This window comes from Palaemon carinicauda, chromosome 40, assembly GCF_036898095.1.
Source record: "Palaemon carinicauda isolate YSFRI2023 chromosome 40, ASM3689809v2, whole genome shotgun sequence".
NCBI lineage: Eukaryota > Metazoa > Arthropoda > Malacostraca > Decapoda > Palaemonidae > Palaemon > Palaemon carinicauda.
The window spans coordinates 64,712,092-64,733,663 of NC_090764.1; the positions used below are offsets into that span (position 1 = coordinate 64,712,092).

General features: G+C 43.9%; 2 protein-coding genes across 3 annotated transcripts in view; both read right to left on the reverse strand.

Moving 5' to 3' along the window:
- LOC137631826 (uncharacterized) overlaps positions 1-21,572 on the reverse strand; it is a 90,896-nt gene that overhangs the window by 60,654 nt on the left and 8,670 nt on the right. Inside the window, exon 1 of one of the 2 annotated variants that reach the window (XM_068363830.1) lies at positions 18,008-18,147. The exons of the other annotated variant lie outside the window; for it this stretch is intronic. The gene's annotated coding sequence lies outside the window, so the exon portion shown is untranslated. Of the gene's footprint in view, positions 1-18,007; positions 18,148-21,572 lie in introns of those variants that run through there. 2 annotated transcript variants of the gene reach the window in all.
- Positions 19,346-19,747, reverse strand: LOC137631943 (uncharacterized). Its single transcript, XM_068363943.1, has one exon. The coding sequence runs from the start codon at positions 19,745-19,747 to the stop codon at positions 19,346-19,348; it is 402 nt and encodes a 133-aa protein (XP_068220044.1).

Here is a 21,572-nt window from a genome sequence, read left to right on the forward strand (position 1 = left end):
AGCACCACGAGGAGTTGACGACGGACGACCTGAAGGAGTTGGAGACGATGCAAATGAGTGTTGTTCAAGAGCAGTTCTCTAGCAGTGATGAGGAGGATGTTACACCTTTGAAAACATCAGACATTAAGGAAATTCTCGCATGTTTCCATAAAATTGCAGACTACGTCGAAAAGGAACATCCAGAAAAAGTTTATACCAACCGTGCGCTTCAACACTGCAATGACGTTTGCCTAACGCATTTTAGAAATGTGTTGAAAAGTAGGCAGAAACAAGCTTCCATGGATAGTTTCTTATTAAAGAGGCCAGCAGTATTAGTAGGCCAAGACGAAGGTGAAAGTGAAGAAAAGAAACAGAAAAGAGGAAGTGATGAAGTAGAAGGTGAAAGTAAAGAAAAGAAACAGAAAAAAGAAAGTGATGAAGAAGTAGAAGAAATTTAGAAAATGTGAAAAACGTAAAGTTATAAAAAAGCAAAAAAAAATTAAATTTTAAGTTTTATGTTACCGCTAAGTGTAAGTAATTTTTTCTTTCATTTTATAGTTTTCCATACGTAATGTTAAGTGTTAATTATTTCTGCCATTTTTTTATTTCGTAAAGTTTAGGTGTTAATGTGTTAAGTGTGTAAATTATTGTACGTAGTCTGTCACTTGTTACGTTTTCTGCCTTATGCCATCCTCCTCTGCCGCGACTTCGTTGTCGGACATCGTCTCAATCAAAAGGTAAATTTCAACTTTTTTGTTAATTAACTGAACCTTTTTTTTCAGGGTATCAAACCTTAATTTAGGTGTACAGGTAACAATACACCTTCACTGATCCAAATGCTTTACATACAGTACCGTAACTTTTATACAGTAGTAAAGAAAACGGACCATTTTCTTAGGGCTTGGAGGGGATAACTAGGCTATAACTACATTATTGAATAATCTCATGGTGGTTTCTGGAATGGATTAGGCTGTTTTTAACAGTTGGGTTGATTATTGAATGATAGAAATGGCTGTATTGCATGTTTATTACTACAGTTTAGCGTGTTTATGAAAGAAAAGGTGTCTTTTCGTAAGGCTTGGAACGGATTAGGCTATTTACATGTAAAACGCGACTCAGGATACGAAAAAATCAGCATACGAAACCGTATCCTGAACGGATTACTTTCGTATGCTGAGGCATCACTGTATACAGCTGATTGACACCATAGGTGGTGGGTTGAAAACCTAATCCCATTGGGAATTTGTAAAATTATTAATAACTACAATTAGTAGCACTAACAATCTGGTTCTAGCCTAATAAGGAAGCTGGCTTCACAATGATACTGCCTTATTTCGTCTGCATTCCTTGAGAGACTCAGCGTCCACTCCGTGGGCTGTAAAAGTCTCTTGGGGTTGCCACAAGGTCCTCAACCTCTAGCAGAGCTAGACCACCATCCTTGCAAACTTGGCATACCCAAGAATACTGATTCTGGCGTTACAACCTGATAAGGAAGCTGGCTTCACAATGATACTGCCTCACTTCGCCTGCCTTCCTTGAGAGACTCAGCGTCCACTCCGTGGGCTGTAAAAATCTCTTGGGGCTGCCACAAGGTCCTCGACCTGTAGCGTGGCTAGACCACTACCCTTGCAAACCTGGCATAGCCAAGGATACTGAATCTGACCTACTCCAAAGTTTTAAAAAAATTATAAAAAAAGTAACTTGACTTGTATCCCAGACTGTGTAAGGTTGCGATAATCTTAACAGACAACCTGAGAACACAAATACAAGAAAACAGGCAAGTATATAATAAAAGATTATAGGGTAGAGGCAGTAGACCCTTCTCCAACTACGACGCCAGAGGTAACGTACGGACCCAGGGAACAGCCATCCTCAAACTGGGTCTGGACATCTTTGAGATAGCAGTCAGTGAAGATTGATTTCCTTCGTCAGAAAGTAGGAACAAAATTGACTTCATTTTATTGTGTTTGTAAGCCATAAAAACTGCTACAGCTTTAACCTCGTGTGGTTTTACCTTAAGGATAGGGAAAACTTCTTACTCACAATCCTGGAGAGCTTTCCTTATTAAATCCTTAATGAAAAAAGCCAGGGTATTCTTTGATAAAGGCAAAGAGGGCTTTTTAACTGAGCATCAGAGGCTGACTGTCTCGTCTTTGAAAAGAAAGCCTAGCTGAAGGGAGCAAATTGCACTGTCTTCATTAAAGCCCATCTTCTTGCTGATGGCTTTTAACTCTCCTAATCTTTTGACTGTAGCCAATGAAATTAGGAAAAAAGTCTTCTTGGTAAGATACTTCCAAGATGCCTTGTCCAACTGTACAAACGTACTTAAGGTTAAAAAGGCCAGGACTATATCCAGGTTCCACGAGGAGGTTGGATTATCTTTCCTCTTAGTCGTCTCAAAAGATCTAATGAGATCCGAGAGATCATTGTTACCTGACACGCCAATGTGTCGGTTATGAAAGACGCAAGTTAGTATGCTGCGGTAACCCTTGATAAAAGGTACAGCTAGCTTCTCTTTTGTACGCGGGAAAAACAGAAAAACTCTGCTATATTGGCTATAGAGGTATTGGCAGAGGAAAGTCTATTATTCCTGTACCACACTCTAAATATGTCCAACGCGGACTAGTAAACCCTAATAGTTGGTAATGATCTGGGTGTATCTACCAGCCACTCCATCATCTCCGCAACCCAATGTCTCATGGGCCAAAAAGGAGCTATCATGGTCATGTGGACGTTGGGCGAATCCCTGAATCTTTTCCGGACTCTGTCCAGGATCTTGAATGGAGGAAAAATATACACGTTTAGACCTTCCCAGTTCCGAAGAAAAGCGTCCACTCCGACTGCTTCCTGGTCTGGTACTGGAGAGCAAAAAACCAGAAACCTCTGTGTCATTTGTGAGGCGAAGAGGTCTATCGAGTGTTGACCCCACAACATCCAAAGGTTGGTGCACACCTCGTGATGTAGGGTCCATTCTGCAGTAAGAACTTGTCTTCTTCTGCTGAGCAGATCCATCCTGATGCTTTTCTCCCCTTCTAAAAGTGAGTAATCAGTACTTGGTGAATGGCCACTAGCTCTTTGATATCTATGCGTCATTTCCTCTGAGACTCTATCCACAGATCCCTGTCGAGAATCGTATGCGTCAAACAGGGACGACATCGACTTCTCTAGTTTAGACAGACCAGACACTTGAAGCACGCCGTGTGCGCGAACTAAACCGTGTGCTATTTGCTGCGAGGGATCATCAACCATAGCTGGGTGACCACCAGGGGAAAGTCCTTGCGACATTTCCGGAGTGCCTTGAGCGCGATCTGAACCGATTATTATCCTCAGAAAAATGAAATTCTGTGAGGGTGATAGTTAAGATTTGGTCAGGTTACCATCAGGCCTAACCGTTGCGTTAAAGGCATTATCCTTTGAAGAGCTTCTAGACACTTTACTTGTGATTCTGCTCTGGGTGGTCAATCGTCCGGTTACAAAGAAAAACCTTACTCCCTTTATGTGAGGCTAGGGAGTCACGTTGGACATCATCCGGGTAAAAAACATACTTGTACAATGGACTGACGTCCAGAACAGGTTTTCACCCCCCCCCCCCCAGCTTTTCGGAACTAGGAAAAGTATGTTGTAAAAACATCTCCGAGGGAGTGTCCTCTACAATTCTATGACTGATTTTGACAGCATAAGGCTCAATTGTTCTTAAAGAGCTGCTGCTTAGTTACCTGAGTGGACTGCTGTCAATAAACTAACTCACTTTTTTATTCGGTTTGTTGTCTTGAGAATCTGCGAGTTTGACCTCCAGTCGCAATCCTCTGAGTTCCCCTTGAAGGGGCTCTCCCACGAAAAAGCTGACGAGTGGGAAGAGCCTCCTTTTGTATCCTTGCTAAAAAGCTAGTTGGAAGGATCTATTTAGCAGTTCTAGAGAAAAAATCTTGCGCAGCCTGTTAATCTCCGAATAAGGGATAAACCTGAAGATAAAAAGGGACAACACATAGTCCTCTTTTTAAGAACTCCTGCTGTGGAAAGGGGTGGAAAGTTCGATGGGTCATCCCTCTCGGGCTTATCCAGACAGGCAATCAGGTGCATCTGAGCCTCGTTCTTAGGGTCCGTGGCTTCTGTAAGAGTTCCGAGAGTCCAGTCTGTAAGGCTGAAGACTTTTATTGACTAAAAGTTTCCTTCAGCCGATGGTCCATTTCAGAATTGGACCACATAAACTTCGACTTGCTCATGGTTGAAGTGAGGAGTCAGCAGGTCTGGAGAAGTCTTCTTGGGAGAGGAAGGAACTCCCAAACCGAGAACTTCCCCCAGATGAATACCACAAACTAGATCTGGAAGCCAGCTGAGTTTGAGGAAAAGATAAAGGTCTTCCCTAGATCCTTTCTCTTGGACGTCTCTTGGTTGAAAGATGAGAAAACTCTCTTAACATATCTAGCCAGGACCATATTTTTGAAAGAGGATTTTTTTTTTTTTTCTTTAAACAGCTGTCTGTAATAAATCCTGAGATTCGTCTTCTAATTCGGCTAATGGAACATCGATTCCATGATTCGAATGAGTAGGAGACAAAACCGCGTCATCCTGCCGGTTATTGTCTTCCAAAAAATTCATCTTGTCCTGAAGAAATCTCGTGAAGGATATCGCCCAGTTGCGAAGAAGCATCACGTTTATGTACTGTAAGCCTCGAAGGAGAGACAGGTTCCAGTACATCCAGCATAAGATCATCATGCTGTAAGGAAGCAATAACATCTGTAAAAACATGCGAGGGAAAATCTTGATCGCGTGCGTCCAGCATGCGTTTAGCATGTTGTATGTCAACAGCGTGACGCGAGGGAGCGTTAGTTGTGCGTTCAGAAAAATCGCGGAGATAAAAAACTTGTCTATCCTGTTGCGAGGAAAATTCCCGACTATATGAGTCCATCATGGGTCCAGATTGAGACTGTTGTATGTTTCCATGAGAGGTATCAGGCTAATGCATGAGTCCCAAATGCCGTGAGTCTGCCGCAAGCCGCGAGTCTGCCGCGAGCCGTGAGTCTGCCGCGAGCCGTGAGGAAGCGTTAGTATCGCGTTCAGTCAATCGCAAGGAAGAGACAACTGTTTGTCTATAGTGACTTGGGGACAAAAACCTGACTGTCTTCGTCCAGCATATGTCCAGGCTGACGCATGCGTCTAGGTTGCCGTGAGATTTCAGACTGATCAGTTTTCCGTGAGCTGTCCGCGTGTAGCATGCGTCCACATGAGCGGTAGTCGCGTGTCCCACAGAACGCGAAGGTGAGACAACTGCTTGACTATCTTGTTGAATGGATAAATTTTGACTGTCAGAGTCCAGCATACAACCAGACTGGCGTCTGCGTCTGCCGTGAGGGAGAGACCAGACTAGCATCTGCCGTGAGGGAGAGACCAGACTGGCGTCTGCGTCTGCTGTGAGGGAGAGACCAGACTGCCGCATGCGTCCGCCCTAACGCTTGCCGCAACGCGAACTGATCGCTGCGAGGGAGCGTTTCCCAGAGAGGTATCGTCAACTGTCGATACTTCTACCGCGCCTTGTGCGCGATCTGAATTGTGTATCGATTGTTGTTAGAGATCTCCCTCGAGAGACCAGACTGGCGTCTGCGTCTGCCGTTTAGGAGAGACCAGACTGGCGTCTGCGACTACATGAGGAAGAGACCAGACTGCCGCATGCGTCCGCCCTAACGCTTGCCGCAACGCAAGCTGATCGCTGCGAGGGAGCATTACTGAGTATCGGAGAACTACGCTGTACGATACCATCGGAAGACCGTTTTCTTGGTCTATTGCTGTCCTTAGATTCTTTTAGGAATAATTTTTCTGTCCGAGAATCGTAAGTGTCAAACAGAGACGAAATAGACCTCTTTAATTCAGACAAATCAGATACATAATGAGCGCCGTGTGCGCTAACTGAACGATGTAGTGATCGCCGAGAGGTATCGTCAACTGTCGATACTTCTAGCGCCTCTTGTGTGCGATCTGAATCGTGTATCGATTGTTGTGAGAGATCCCTCCCCGAGAGACCAGACTGGCCTCTGCGTCTGTCAACAGTATTAGCGTCTGTCCAGGTGGTTACCAGGGGAAAGAACCTGTGACATTTCCCACTCTGGGGGAAGGGAAGGAGCGTGTACTGACGTAAACTGAGCACCTTCTTCATCCGACGGATTATGCGTCTTACGTAATTGTTTCGGTGATGACATGTAGTCTTCGTCCGAAAGGAACACCTTTGTTGAACACCAGTCACTGCAGGAGGGTTTATTAGGAGACATACGTCTCTTGCGTGATTTAGAACGTAGTGGTAGGCTCCAACTACGTCGCGATTTTGTGTCCGATGAAGACGCATACATTCTAACCTCGTTTTTATTGTTGAGATGGAGCGATCTGTGCATTGTTATCATGATCGCTCGAGGGGACGTCCGTTCACTAATCAAGGTCTGCCATATCCTTTGGCCTTTCGACATTCCTTCTCCCAGGGGTTGGGGAGCATGAAAAAGGTCCCCGGCTGGGATTATGACGGACACGAACAGACGCACCCTCCACTGAACTGACATTGAACACTAGCACTTTTAATTTTTACACATTAGATCTTAACAGACCTTTCCGTTGCGAGAGATTATACTCTTTCGTCAAGGGCTAGAAAGAAAATACAATAGAATATATGATTAATATTAGTATTCTCAAAATCAAAATATAAAATAACGATACAAGAAATTGTGAAAACAAAAAACGATTGTCAAGAGTATTATGTATCGTAGATTGACTGCATTGCGTCATTAGATGTGCCATTGAACACTAGCACTTTAAACTATTTCACATTAGATCATAATAGATCTGCCCGTTGCGAGAGATTATCCTCTTTAGCCAAGGGCTAGAATGAAAATACAATAGGATACATGAATAATATTAGTATTCTCAAAAGCGAAATATTAAATAACGATACAAGTACTGTGAAACAAAAATGACAAATTCGAAGATAATTTGTATTTTTCCTAACCATACAAACCTTAGCTATTTACAATGGGTTTACCTTTTAGCGTAGCTGAAATGGCGAGCCATTAGAATTTAACGAGGGTGTATTACCCCCGCGCTAGTTAGCGGGGGGGTAGGGGAGTGGTAGCTAGCTACCCCCCCCCCCTCACACACCGGTGAAGCTCACTTTCACTTAGAGGTAGGACTTGTCTTGGGGGACAGGGCTGGCGGGCAAATATGTGTAAATAGCTAAGGTTTGTATGGTTAGGAAAAATACAAATTATCTTCGAATTTGTCATTTGTTCCGTAACCGAAATACAAACCACGCTATTTACATTGGGTGACTTACCCCTTAGGTAGGGTGGAAAGTCCCCAGCCATACTGGCTTTGGCTTTACCCGGGGACTCAGAATCCGAGTGAGTCGCACTCGAGAAAAGGAGTCCCTGCACCTCACAAGTGCCTTGCTCCGCAAGGAACCGTGTGGCCTACATAAGCTTGTGTGTGAAGGAAGAAGTGTGACCCGTCCTAGGCAGTTGACCTGGAGTTCCAGAAGGAACTCTGGGTTAGGACGTTCCCAATACCACCTCGTCAGGGTATGGGGGACGCGACAGTATTGACTCAATACTCGGAACACAAGGAAGCATGGTTTACCTGCAGAGGTTCGAGGTCAGCTATGAAGAGACCAGGATGCTGCTTCCCAGTAGAGGGGATGATGAAGAAAGAAGTAAGGGCCAGACATACTTCTTTCGTTCATGCTGACTAAAACCTGATAACAATGCCCTCAACCTTCTGCTACCTGTCCAAAAAGGAGCCTGAGGTTAGACCAGCTCTTGTGTAGCCACCACAGAGCGATAGAAAACGTATCGAAACTCCTGTGGGTCACGTCCTGCAGGAAGCGGGCTGAGAAGGTTATTAGACGCTTCCAGACTCCAGCTTGTAGCACCTGCGTCACAGAGTAGTAATACTCGAAGGCGAGGGACGTTGCGATGTATCCGACATCGTGCTGTAGGGCGACGTGACGGGGGAGGATCCGGAGTCAGGTCGAGATGAATGTCCTTGAGTCCGAGCTGAAGAGGTATACTGGTGACTCTCCCCCGGGTCCTTCTTGTGCTCCCAAACCGGCTGCAACTGAGGACAAACTGCAGCTGTTCCCAAAGCTAACCTCTCGATCCTTTTACTGGCAAGAAGGAGAAGGTTTTGGGACATCAGATACAGAATGGTGACTCGAAATCTTGAAGGAATTGGACCGAAGGGCCGAGACCCCAAGATTCTGAGTCTAGCCAACAACTCAGGAGCAAACCTGAATGTTGCCTTCCCCCATTCCTGAGAAAGGGCGGAGTCGTACGAGACCAAGAAGATTGCTTACACACTGGCCGCGGCCAGAGTGAGCAGGAGCCCCAAGACGGAATACGATCAGAGGCCTGACGTAAAGGGTCTTGAGAAGATCTCGTAAGGGACTAAAAAGTCCGAGCCATGCTCCAAGTTGGAGGTTGGAGGTCTCACTCCGACTAGGGCAGGGACGTTCGCAGCTTCGCATGAGCGAGGAAAGGTCCAGCGGGAAGGAAAAAGTTATTCCTTTAAGCCTGAAGGTCTGGGAAAGGCTGAGCGACAGGCTTCATTGCCGAGAGCGGAAAGGAGTTTCCTCCCGCCGAAAGGCAATAAGATCATTAATGCTGGAGAAGAGGCCTCAAGGGAAGAGGTATATCTCCCACGACACCAACCACCGAAGACTCTCCACTTCGCCTGGAAGACCCCTGCGGATGACTATCGCAGATGACACGACCCCCGTCCCGCGACTGTAGCGGGTTGTCTCTTCTTGAGGAGGAGGCGTAGTGTCTCCAGGCATGAAGCCGAAGCGACGCCCCGGCTCGTGAAAGATGTTGCAGTGTGGTTGTTTGAGTAGCCTGTGCCGTGGGAGAAGCTCTCCCGGGAGTTCCATCAGGGGAAGCAGAGGGTCCGGAAACTGTTCTGCGCATAGTCCCAGTGGAGCTCTCAGGGCCATTGAAAGGTTGACAGACAACCTGGTCTTGTTGAGACACATTCTCAACAGACAACAAAGGAGGGAAGACGCAGGCGTCGAAGTTGTCCCACCATCACCGAAATGCATCTTGCCAGAGTCTCGGGGTCTGAGACTGAGGGGAAGAACAGTGGAAGCTTGAGGTTCCAAGCTGTCGCGATCAGGTCCCCCAGACCAGGACTTGCTGGTTACTCAAGGCCAAAGACCCCCAGGTACACTCTCTCTACGAGGCTCTGCTCGGATAGTCGGAGAGAACATTCCTCTGCCGGAATGAGAGAGCCGATGGTGGTATTGAGAGTATCTCAAATCATCTCGGTATCTCTACTGCAAGATGCGAAGGTGTGAAAATGCGTCCCTTGCTGGTTAGAACACGCCAGAACCATGAAGTCGACGCGCACAGAGCGACTCGGCAGGAGCTGTAGGATCTGTAGAGGGGCCAGACTACGGCCCCTAAGCCTGCCTGAATGATGGAGAGGTATCCTTCAGGTCCTGACCATAGGCCTGGACCGGAACATGCCCCCCCCCCCCCCCCCTTTTCTTTGACGAGTCCGAGAACAGCATCAAAAATGTGGGGAAAGGATGAGAATATCCACTCCCATCAAGAGGTTCCATAGGTCAACACCCATTGCAGGTCTAATCGTTCCGCTGATCCCATAGGGGCCAGAAAGTCCGGTTAATCGTTGCTTTGATACCACCGGAACTTGGGCCGCCCCACAGGGAACTTATCCTGAGGCAACCGTTCGGGACTTTAGACGGATCAATGAGGAAAAGAGACCCAGGAAACATTCCAAGGTAGGGCTGAAAGCTCTGCTTGACTGAGAACAGGTACTGCGACTCTCCTCAGCCTTGCCACAGTCAACTGAAGGGAAGGCTCGGAGGAGGTGGCAACAGAACCTGGCGTCCCCAGGCGGTCACCCATCCAATTACCGACCAGAACCGACGTTGCTTAACCTTGCTGGATGGACGAGAAGCGGGGTTTCCAACGTGGTAAGGCCATTGACTCAATATCATGGCTAGATACTCCAGATGTTGAGGCAGAAGAAGAAGAGAAGGCTCCAAGCAAAATACCATGAACCCACACTCATGGTAAGCATCCGGAAGCTTGTCCTGGCGCTGAAGAAGGTCGAACCCGAGCCTACCGGAGTTGACCAGAACTCCAAAAGGCGAAGGAGGCGGAAGCCTGCACCTGAGCGGCCATGAGGAAAGCAGGGAGAGTTCTCTGGGGAAAAAAACCTGCGATGCCACGGCGGGATCGCGACACTGCATCTTAAGCAGGAATACCTGTAGTCTAGGCTGAATTCCACGAGCTTCCTGGAAGATGGATGGAATGGAAACTGAAAGTATCCATCCTTCCTCCAGGGCCTAAGGAGTCCTGTCGCCTCGTTACCAGTCTGATCGATTCTGCTGTTCCACGCTGGACGAAGTTTGTTCGACAAACTTGATCAGGGCTGAGAGGTCGACTACGGAACTCCCGTCTCAGATACTTCCTACAAGAAAGGATCGACTGAAGAAGCCGGGGGTGAAGCCGTCGACGGTCCTATGGAGGACCTTCTCCTAAGGTATGGATCATTCTGCCCAAACGGGCAAACTCTTGCCGACCCTATGGCATAGAGGTTCAGAGACACTGAATTCGCTGACAGAGACGGCAGGCGCGATATCCTTGGCCGATCACAGAGATCGTTGTGAAAAAAATTAATAGTAGTTGGGGAAAATACAAACCATTTCCAAATATAACATTTTATTCACTGTAAAGATTTCAATTTTTCTTAAATAGGTTTAAATGTTTTGCAAGCATTATGTATATGTTTAAGGGGTATGTATATATTTTTGTTTGGTCCTACCAACTGTCTTAACAACATTTGTTTTTGCAGCACGCCCTACTCTCTGTAGGGTTTGAATGTGTAACCAGAGTTTGAGTTAATAGAAGTACTGTACTGTACAAGAATAGGTTCCTTCATCAAGAAAAGAAAAAAGAACAGATACGGCAGACCTTTATGTTGACAGAAGTTCCCAATTGTAAGGGAAATTTACTCGAGACCATTGTATGTACAGTACAGTATATAGGAACAGAGTATCTGTCTAGTACTGCTCATAACAATTATGAATGTGGTTGATGGCCTGTTACCAGTGTGTAGTGGTGTGTGTGTCTGCTCTGTATTCATTTTTCACTGCCTGTGAACTGTAAGTACCATCATGTGTTTGACTGAATAACACCACAACCAATGTATTATAAGGCCATTGGCGATTGCTCGTGTTGTTGACAAAATTTTTGAGACATTGTTATTGTGGGCCTGCAGAGACCTGCATGGCATCGTATGCGGCCTTACCGGTTAGAGTATGATAATTTTAAGTGACTTTGCAGTTTAGTGGTGAACTGGATATTGAAAGGACAGTAGTGATTCAGGGGAAAGTATTGTAGTTCAGTAGTCTCACAGATTTATATACTTCTTATGGGTGGTTGGTTTGAGATGGCTTAGTAAACAAACGTGAGTGACCAGTATGTGAATAATTTTTTTATTCTTTTTCAAAATTTGTTTATCTGGTTATCCTGTGGCTGAAGCTTGATGTAAAGGGATGCTAATTTTGCCTTTAATTTTCTATTTGGATTGATGGGTCAATGTAATTGTAATCCTAACAGTTTTGGTTAAATATTTTTTTTCTTGTTTTTATAATACAGCATCTCATTCCAGTTCCTTAAACCACTGAGTTCCCCTACTCAGCCACTGTTTTTATAATCTTTCAAGTAACTTATAATAATCCCTTTCACCTAATGTTCTTATACCTTTATTTATAATCCAGCTAGCCCAATGAAAGGTATGATAAAAACCAAGATTCAAGCTGGGTCCCCTTGCCCAGTATAAATCAAGGGGTGGTGCCCAGAGCTCCGTTCTCTTGACCTGTTACTTAGGGTTTTTTGGGTATTACACCATTGTATATTTGTTGTGTAGTGAACGTCTGGTTGTGGTCGGCATTCAGACACTAGGCAGTTCGGGTGCTGCCTCTGGCCACAGTCCGCAAACCACTACATCGTGCAGGAATGGGCATCGGGAAGCTGTCATCCGGATGAGTAACCTTAGGCATCCTCTCAGCGTGAAACCTGCAAGGGGGGGGGGGGGTGCTAATCCTAGAGTTCGTGAACTCTGCCGTTCCCTCTAGGACTATGCCACCCCGGGAGAGCCTCCCGTGCCATCTGTTCCTGACAGGAGGGAACTGCAATTGGACACCTTGTCTCAGTTGTCGTAGCCGGTCCGATAACTTAGGCCGACGTGGTTGAAAGAAAGAGGCGCTGGAGCCCTGCAGGGTCTGGAAGAAAGCGCCTTGGAGGAGTGAAAAAGGAAGTCGACTTCCTCCGCACAGCCGCTGTCTATGTCTCTGTCCTTGGGCACAAACAAACTCTTCTCAAGGATGGAAGGGTGTCTGAGGTTGTCACGGATAAGACACCCGAAAGGAAGCCCTCGGTCATTGCGTCCAGATGGTCCAACATCGAGCTTGCCCGCAAGTTCGATATTTGACGACGAAACGCCAAGGGTGCTTGAGCCCGAGAGGAGGAAAGTACTCATGACCTTCCTGTAGCTTCCTGAACAAAACCTCGGGTCACAACCGAGGAGGGAAAGGACCTGGTAAGCCCCTTTCACAAGATAGAGAAGAGGAAGGGGTAAATCAGTCACCCCTTGGCCGATGGAGAAATCTTGAACGGAAAGCTCCCCGCCAAAAAACCCTTCCAGGGAATGACGGGGAAGGGCTAACCCAGGCTCTGGAAAGAAGAATGTTGCTCAGACCTCCCTGAAGATTCTTCCTATTCTTGCAGGTGCCATGCTCTGCGTTTACGGGGTGAGGCCGTGTTCTGGAAATACGCTCCAGAAGACTCGCCAGGCCGGCCATGCTGCGAAACCCCAATGGGAATCGCAGTCGCAATCGCCCTGGCGCTCGCGCGATGGTAAATCAATGAATTGCGCGTGGGCGAACGTGGAAGCGCCCATGGGCGGGCACGCAGGAACGCAAACGAAGGTGAGCGAAGGAGCACAGAAGGAGGGCGAGCGTGGTAGGAAGGGCGAGAGATGGTGGTCGGCGAGCGATAACCCATAGGCGAGCAATGGATACTGCAAGAATTAAGCCGACGTTCGCGCGAAGAAACACCGTAGGTTCGCGCGATGGAACACCGTCTGTTCGCGCGACGGAACACCGTCTGTTCGCGGGACGGAACACCGTAGGTTCGCGCGACGGAACACCCTCGGTCCGCGCGACGGAACACCGTCAGTTCGCGCGACGGAACACCGTCGGTCCGCGCGACGGAACACCGTCCGTCCGCGCGATGGAAGACCGTTGGTTCGCGCGCGGGCGAACATTGGAGAGCATGAGCGCGGTTCCGCATGAGCGTAGGCGTGCAGGCACGTGGGCGTGTGGCCGCGCGGGTGAGTGCAGGCGATCGGGAGACCGATGGCGCGTAGGCAGGCGATGGCGCATTGACGAGCGATGGCGCGTTCTGGCGAGCAATGGCCCATAGGAGAGTGAAGGCGAATTGGCAAGCGATGGCGCGTTGGCGAGCGGTGGTGCGTTAACAAAACGCTAGCGCGCAGGTGAAGAATCGCGCGGGCGCGTAGGCGATTGCCAACGCGAGAGAGACTAATGATGGTTAGCGCGCATCGCGCTAACAGAAGGCGCGCAGGTGCATCAGGAAGGTGAGCGCTGAAGCAAGCTGCTAATCAGGCGATCCTAGACGGTCAGAAAATCGTTGGCGCCCATTGGTGCGTGGCAAAGAAGGGCGCGCAGATGTGCGCTGGCGATTGAAGAAAGCTGGCGCATAGAAGGACAGAAGTAAAGGTGAGCGATGGCGAGCAGGAGGAAGATCTACGGCAAGACTCAGCTACCGGAGATCGTGGTCCACAGCAGGCGAGCGCTAGATCGCTACTGATGGTGTTCAGGGGAACTGACACGCGTGGCGATCGTTGACGCGTAGGAGATCGCTGACGAGCAGGTGAACGTTGACGCGTCTAAGGTCGCTGGCGAGCTGGTGATCGCTGGCGAGCAGAAGGCAACGCGTGGAAGCCTGTGCGGTGAAGAAGAATCCTTGACCCAGACCTGAACCGAAGTTCTAGATCGCGAGGGCGAACGTGGGCGCGTAACAGGAACCAACAGGAACAGCAGAGACGATCATCATGAGAGCGCTGACGAACAGAAGAGCGCTGGCGAACATGAGAGCGCTAGCGATCAGGAAAGCGCTGATAAGCAGGAGAGCGCTTGTGCGCTAACACTGAGCAGGAGAGAACACAGCAGAAGGGCGCACAGGGGAACCCTGACACGCAAGGGAAGAACCCCCGTGGGAGGTAACCCTTTGCCCCGAAGGGATCGTTGTCCGACGGGAGACTGATGTCCGGCGGAAGACCGTTGTCTGTCCGCCTGGAGACTGATGTCCGTCGGAAGACCGTTGTCCGTCGGGAAGAACGATGTCCGTCGGGAAGACCGTTGCCTGCACCAGGGGCGGAAGATCAAGAAGAAGAAGTTGTAGGCTGCATACGGAGATTCAAAAAGGCGCCTCTTAGCACCCTTATAGGGAGATGGGAGGCCCTTACGACGAGGCGGACGGTGAGCCTTGCGGCGAAGGAGGCCAACAGCAACAACAGCAGAAGAATCCTCCGAAGAGGAGTCTCTATGAGTGTACTCTCTCGCGAACGAAAGAGAAACACTTCGTAGAAGAGACTGGTCAGTCAGTGACCTAAAAGGAGCAATCCTCCGAAGAGGGGCTCCTGCAGTTGCCCAGCCCCTTGAGCAAAACTGCAGGTGCGACCGCTCAGCACCAAGAGCATAGTCGCACGAAAAAAAGGCAAGAGAAGAACCCCCCAAAAGGGGAAAAACTCAAGCCTGGACAGGAAAAACTTCCCTCGGAAGGAAAGTTACCCACCCAAGGAGGCAAGCCTCCTGAGAGTTCTAAAATGAACTGGAGAGCTGTCAATCGTCACGGGAGTACTTCCAGTAGAAGGAGACACGCCCCTGACGAAAATCCAAAGGGGAGGCAGCAACAGCCGAATCCCCAGGCCTCAACAAGACAGCTCACACCATTGCCATATTACAGAAACGAACTAGATCGGTAACTGTGAAAAAAAAATAAAACAAAAAACATTAGTACACATTCATTCCCCCGGGAAGGCTCCGAAGAAGAATCCGGAGGGAAAGGAAAACAAGAATTACACAACAGGCACGTGCCCTCACAACCACCTACACTCACGGAAGGAGAGCTGTAACCAAAACAGAATTATAACAATTATAATTATGTAACTATGTAATTATGTAATTTAAAAATGAATGAACACTAAAGAAAGAACGAAAACCCCGAAAGGAATCGTTCTACAAAGCTGAAAAATTAACTAATACAATTAGATTCATAAACTAATTGAGACAAAACGTACGGCGTAGCAACCCCCCCACACGGGAAGGAAGCTACAACAGGCGTAGTAACGTAGTAAAATGGTGAACAACCTCAAGAGAGAGAGAGAGAAAGACCGAAGTCAAACTCGATCGCAACCCATAAAATTACACCGTGGTGGCCTAAACTGCTGAGGGCTCCACGGAGATATCGTACACTACACACACAAGCACAAATCTTTGAAAAGGAAACTTACTGATTTCTATACTCAAATATATATACAAACATGAAAAATGTTTACATATATATTGAGTAAAAGAAAAGTAAGTGATTAAGTAAAGACAAAACAAACAATGGCTGCCAAGCGAGGACAAAGACAGAGACGTCCGTCTCAGTCCGAGCCAAAAGTGGAAGTGGGCTTCACCGGTGTGTGTGTGTGTGTGGGGGGGGGGGGGGGGGTAGCTAGCTGCCAAACCCCCCCCGCTAACTAGCGCGGGGGTAATATACCCTCGGTAAATTCTAATGGCTCGCCATTTCAGCTACGCTAAAAGGTAAACCCAATGTAAATCGCGTGGTTTGTATTTCGGTTACGGAACAAACGATCGTTTAATATCTGACATCTCCCTTAGAAATACAAGCGTAAAATGACTGTACGCTCGAGAAAAACTCTAAATAGCAAATTGACTAAGGGAAATATACTAGTAGGACAAATATATATTTGAAAATAATATATTTCCCTACATTATAAACATACTTATGCTTAGTAAGCTGAAATTTTAAAACATTCTTGCAAAAAAAGAAAATAAATCACATAATGCAAGTCATACTATGCAGATTATGTAATAGGATTGTGGCGTCATCACTAAGGAACCGACTCGTCAACAAAGTCAACCAAAGAGAGGTTTGTGACGTCAGCGTACATTTGGTATATATTCAAAATATATAATAAATTAAAAGTGTCACTATTTGTGAAATGTATATTTCATAGTTGGTAAATATTTGATATAAAACATATTAAAGTCTTGTTTTAAAGAAACTATTTTGAGAATGACTAGTTTCCTCAGACGACGTTTTGCTACACTAATGCCATCTATTGACCACTGCCTAAGGATGCCTGCCAATTTCCCACCAATGAAAACAGTCATACACTGCAAAAATAGTCTTTCTCGTAAAAAGTTTCTTAAAAAAATAAGATTTATTGTCAAGTAATACCAAATAAAATATACAATTAAAAAATAGTGACACTTTTAAGTAAGTGATCCATTTTTAATTTAGTATCCATTTTGAATATATACCAAATATACGCTGACGTCACACACTTCTCTTTGATTGACTATGTTGACGAGTCAGTTCCTGGTCGCTTAGTACCTCCTTCACCAACTCCTCCCGCAACATATCTTGCTATTTTTTGCTTTCCCAGCATTTGAAGAACCTCCTAATTACTGTACAGTACAAAGAGAAGAGAGCTGCAGCAATGCATAATTTTGGAGTAAATGGAAAACATGCTCTTGTAAACAAATACCATCTTTTCACGTGTGTGTTTCAATGTCCTGACTAATATTGTACAATTCTATAATAAAATTACATAATGTATGGTTCATAGATAGTACAGTATATGGTTAGAAATTAAAGTATACAGTATATTTAACCTTTATTTTCCTAGTTCAAAGGTTAATAACCATTTCAGCTTTCTATTCATGTAGGGATGAAAAAAGTTTCATTTGGGAATCAGTTAGAGAATTAAATACAAGGTTATGACCTGTCTTAGGGCAAGTTAATGACACAGTGTAAGGGGGGTTTGCATGTATGATATCGGTCACATGTGTGTGATGACGCCCGGCTAAGCATACGGCAGGGTAAGGGGGGTTGGGGAGGAGCGTTAGCACCCCTGTTAGGTAAGGACACGGCTTGTAAGTTAGGTTAGGTTAGGTGGGGAAGTTTAGCTTAGAGGGTGTTCTTGAGTAGAGGTTTTGCAGAATAACAGACTCAAAAATGGGAAGCAAATTCCAATTTTCTATGCATATGGAAGGCACTGGTTGCTGATATACAAAGGAGGCCTAAGACCCCGATAGATATGGTGTCGACCCTGACTGGTGAACGCCAGACTGGGCTTCGAGTCCCGCTCAAACTCGTTAGTTCCTTTAGTCGCTGCGACGTCACCATCCTTGTGAGCTAAGGATGGGAGGGGTTTGGGGGAGCACATAGGTCTATGCTGAGTCATCAGCAGCCATTACCTGGCCCTCCTTAGGCCTAGGTGGGTTGGAGAGAGGAGGGAGGGGGCTTGGGCACTGAGCATATGTGTCTATAGTCAATCTCTAGGGCATTGTTCTGCTTGCTAAGACAATGTCACTATCCCTTGTCTCTGTCATTAATGCGCAGCCTTTAAATCATTTTACGATTTCATGAAATCCACTTTTTTAAAAATCTACCTCATAAATGTCTAATTCGTTTTCGAAAAATCTTTAGGTATTTGCCTTTGACTTAATGGAATAAACCCACCAAAATAAATGAGGATTATTCTATTAAGTCATTGAAATAACACCGCCGAAAGTTTGAACTTCAACAAGTTGAACTTGGACCATGTCATAACATTAACGTTGACTTATGAGACACATTCAAACTCAAAAATATCATATAATCTATTATATCAAGAGAAATTATAACTCATATTTTGTGACACATCTTACCTTCTATGAAAAGCAAAAAATAATGTTTGTTACTTGTCTTGCCCATGTGTGTTTAGTGTTATTTCCACTTTGTTTACAAAGGTTGTGATGATGATGTAGTTATATTCTTCATGGTTAGTCAGAAAAGAAATTGGGAAATTACATTTTATTTAGTTTATCTTATCTAAAGATAAAAGTTATTTCTTGTTGCTAAATCTAATAAATTAGAACTTTATTTTAGAACATTTTTATTTACTCTATTTGATATATATGCTCTTTTACGGAATATTCTACTCTACTCTGTGTTATATATATATATATATATATATATATATATATATATATATATATATATATATATATATATATATATATATATATATATATATATATATATATACACACACATATATATATATATATATATATATATATATATATATATATATATATATATATATATATATATATATATATATATATATATATATATATACACACACATATATATATATATATATATATATATATATATATATATATATATATATATATATATATATATATATGTGTGTGTGTGTGTGTGTGTATATATATATATATATATATATATATATATATATATATATATATATATATATATATATATATATATATATACACACAAAATTCAATCAATCTGATCATTCTCAAACTTAATCCTTCTCCATGAATGAACTGCTATTAAAACAAGTTCTTACCAGTGTTAGGGAATGGATGACTGTTAAACAACACAATCAATTTAAAACAAAACCGATTTTATGGTGACTAAGCAAAAACAGCTTGAGAAACTTGGTCCAGGTACTTTTTCACCTGTTAATGAATATCAATACACAATTCCTTCCATTGTTATGCAGATTAAGCTGTGGGCCTATTTATATGAAATCAGAAAACATTACGTTCAACATTTTTTTTTTTTATTTAAGCAACATACATAAGAAAAATTTTAGGTTAATGTTTTATAGTTCTAGGTATTGTATGCAAAAACTATGTGCATAATACTTGTCCTATTTTTGACCTTGCAAGCACATATATGAATAAAAATAAAAATAAATACTGAACATATGTGGATAAAATAAAAATATACACAAAACAGCAGTGCAAGAAACTTTTCATTGGTTGCAAAAAAAAAATATGGAACTTTTCTTGTTGGTTTTGAACAACCAGCTCATGAAATCTTGACTCAGTGGCAGCCATTGCACACTTCAAATCTTCCACAGACAGCTTGTTTCTTATCCTGCTTTTACTGCAAGTAATGAAAAAAACCCACTTTTGCACGGGTAGGTTGAAGCAAAAGGCAAAAGAACTCAAACTGTCAGATCACTCATTTTTTGGATATGATTCCATCACTGAAGACCAGAAGGAGGTTGACTGGAAAACATTCTTGGCTGTTGATTCATGGATAAGTTCAATTAACTCTTTTTGTGTGTCTTCTAACACATCATCAAACTGACATAAGAACGTATTTTTTATTAGTAATCCTGTATGCTGAGGGCTTAAGTCTGTATAGTACTGGCAAAATTTTTCCTCTAGCTGAGACGTCATAAATTTTCCTATGCTTGCTCTCTTCTTGTACAGGTCCAGTTTATCCATAAATGCATGTTTTGAATCACGGTGGCTAGTCAAGATTGAAGCCTCTCCTTGGAGTCTCATGTTCAACTGGTTGAAAACTGGAAGATTTAAAATGTCCACGAAATAAGCAAGGAAGAGCTCAATGTTCATATTGCATTATCTCCAACAGATAAAAAATTATCTGTACACCATGAAACATTTCAACTTCCTGGCGAAAGGATAAGTCACACTATTTCTTTCTTTTTTTTTTTTTTTTTTTTTTTGTACATCAAGAAACATTTCAACTTCCTGACGAAGAGCGAAATCACACTATTTTTTTTTTTTGGTACATCAAGAAACATTTCAACTTCCCGGCGAAGAGAGAAGTATCACCTTTTTTTTTATTTTTTTTTTTTTTTTACATCAAGAAACATTTCAACTTCCTGGTGAACCGAGAAGTCACACTTTTTTTTATGGTACATCAAGAAACATTTCAACTTCCTGCCGAAGGGAGAAGTCACACCTTTTTCTTTCTTTTTGTACATCAAGAAACAATTCAACTTCCTGGGGAAGGGAGGAGTCACACCTTTTATTTTTATTTTTGTACATCAAGAAACATTTCAACTTCCTGGCGAAGAGAGAAGTCACACTTTTCTTTTTGTACATCATGAAACATTTCAACTTCCTGGCGAAGAGAGAAGTCACACATTTTTTTTTCTTTTTGTACATCAAGAAACTTTTCAACTTCCTGGCGAAGAGAGAAGTCACATTTTTTTTTTTTGTACATCAAGAAACATTTCAACTTCCTGGTGAAGAGAGAAGTCACACTTTTCTTTTTGTACATCAAGAAACATTTCAACTTCCTGGCGAAGGGAGAAGTCACACTTTTCTTTTTGTACATCATGAAACATTTCAACTTCCTGGCGAAGAGAGAAGTCACACTTTTCTTTTTGTATATCAAGAAACATTTCAACTTCCTGGCGAAGAAAGAAGTCACACTTTTCTTTTTGTACATCAAGAAACATTTCAACTTCCTGGCGAAGAAAGAAGTCACACTTTTATTTTTGTATATCAAGAAACATTTCAACTTACTGGCGAAGAGAGAAGTCACATTTTTTTTACATCAAGAAACATTTCAACTTCCTGGCGAAGAGAGAAGTCACACTTTTCTTTTTGTATATCAAGAAACAATGCAACTTCCTGGCGAAGAGAGAAGTCACATTTTTTTTTTTTTGTACATCAAGAAACATTTCAACTTCCTGGCGAAGGGAGAAGGCACACTTTTTTTTTACATCAAGAAACAATTCAACTTCCTGGCGAAGAGAGAAGTCAATTTTTTTTTACATCAAGAAACATTTCAACTTCCTGGCGAAGAGAGAAGTCAATATTTTTTTTACATCAAGAAACATTTCAACTTCCTGGCGAAGGGAGGAGTCACATTTTTTGTACATCAAGAAACATTTCAACTTCCTGGCGAAGAGAGAAGTCACATTTTTTTTTACATCAAGAAACATTTCAACTTCCTGGCGAAGAGAGAAGTCACATTTTTTTTTACATCAAGAAACATTTCAACTTCCTGGCGAAGAGAGAAGTCACACCCTTTTTTTACATCAAGAAACATTTCAACTTCCTGGCGAAGAGAGAAGTCAAATTTTTTTTTACATCAAGAAACAATTCAACTTCCTGGCGAAGAGAGAAGTCACATTTTTTTTATTACATCAAGAAACATTTCAACTTCCTGGCGAAGAGAGAAGTCACACTTTTCTTTTTGTATATCAAGAAACATTTCAACTTCCTGGCGAAGGGAGAAGGCACACTTTTTTTTTACATCAAGAAACAATTCAACTTCCTGGCGAAGAGAGAAGTCAATTTTTTTTTACATCAAGAAACATTTCAACTTCCTGGCGAAGAGAGAAGTCAATTTTTTTTTTACATCAAGAAACATTTCAACTTCCTGGCGAAGGGAGGAGTCACATTTTTTGTACATCAAGAAACA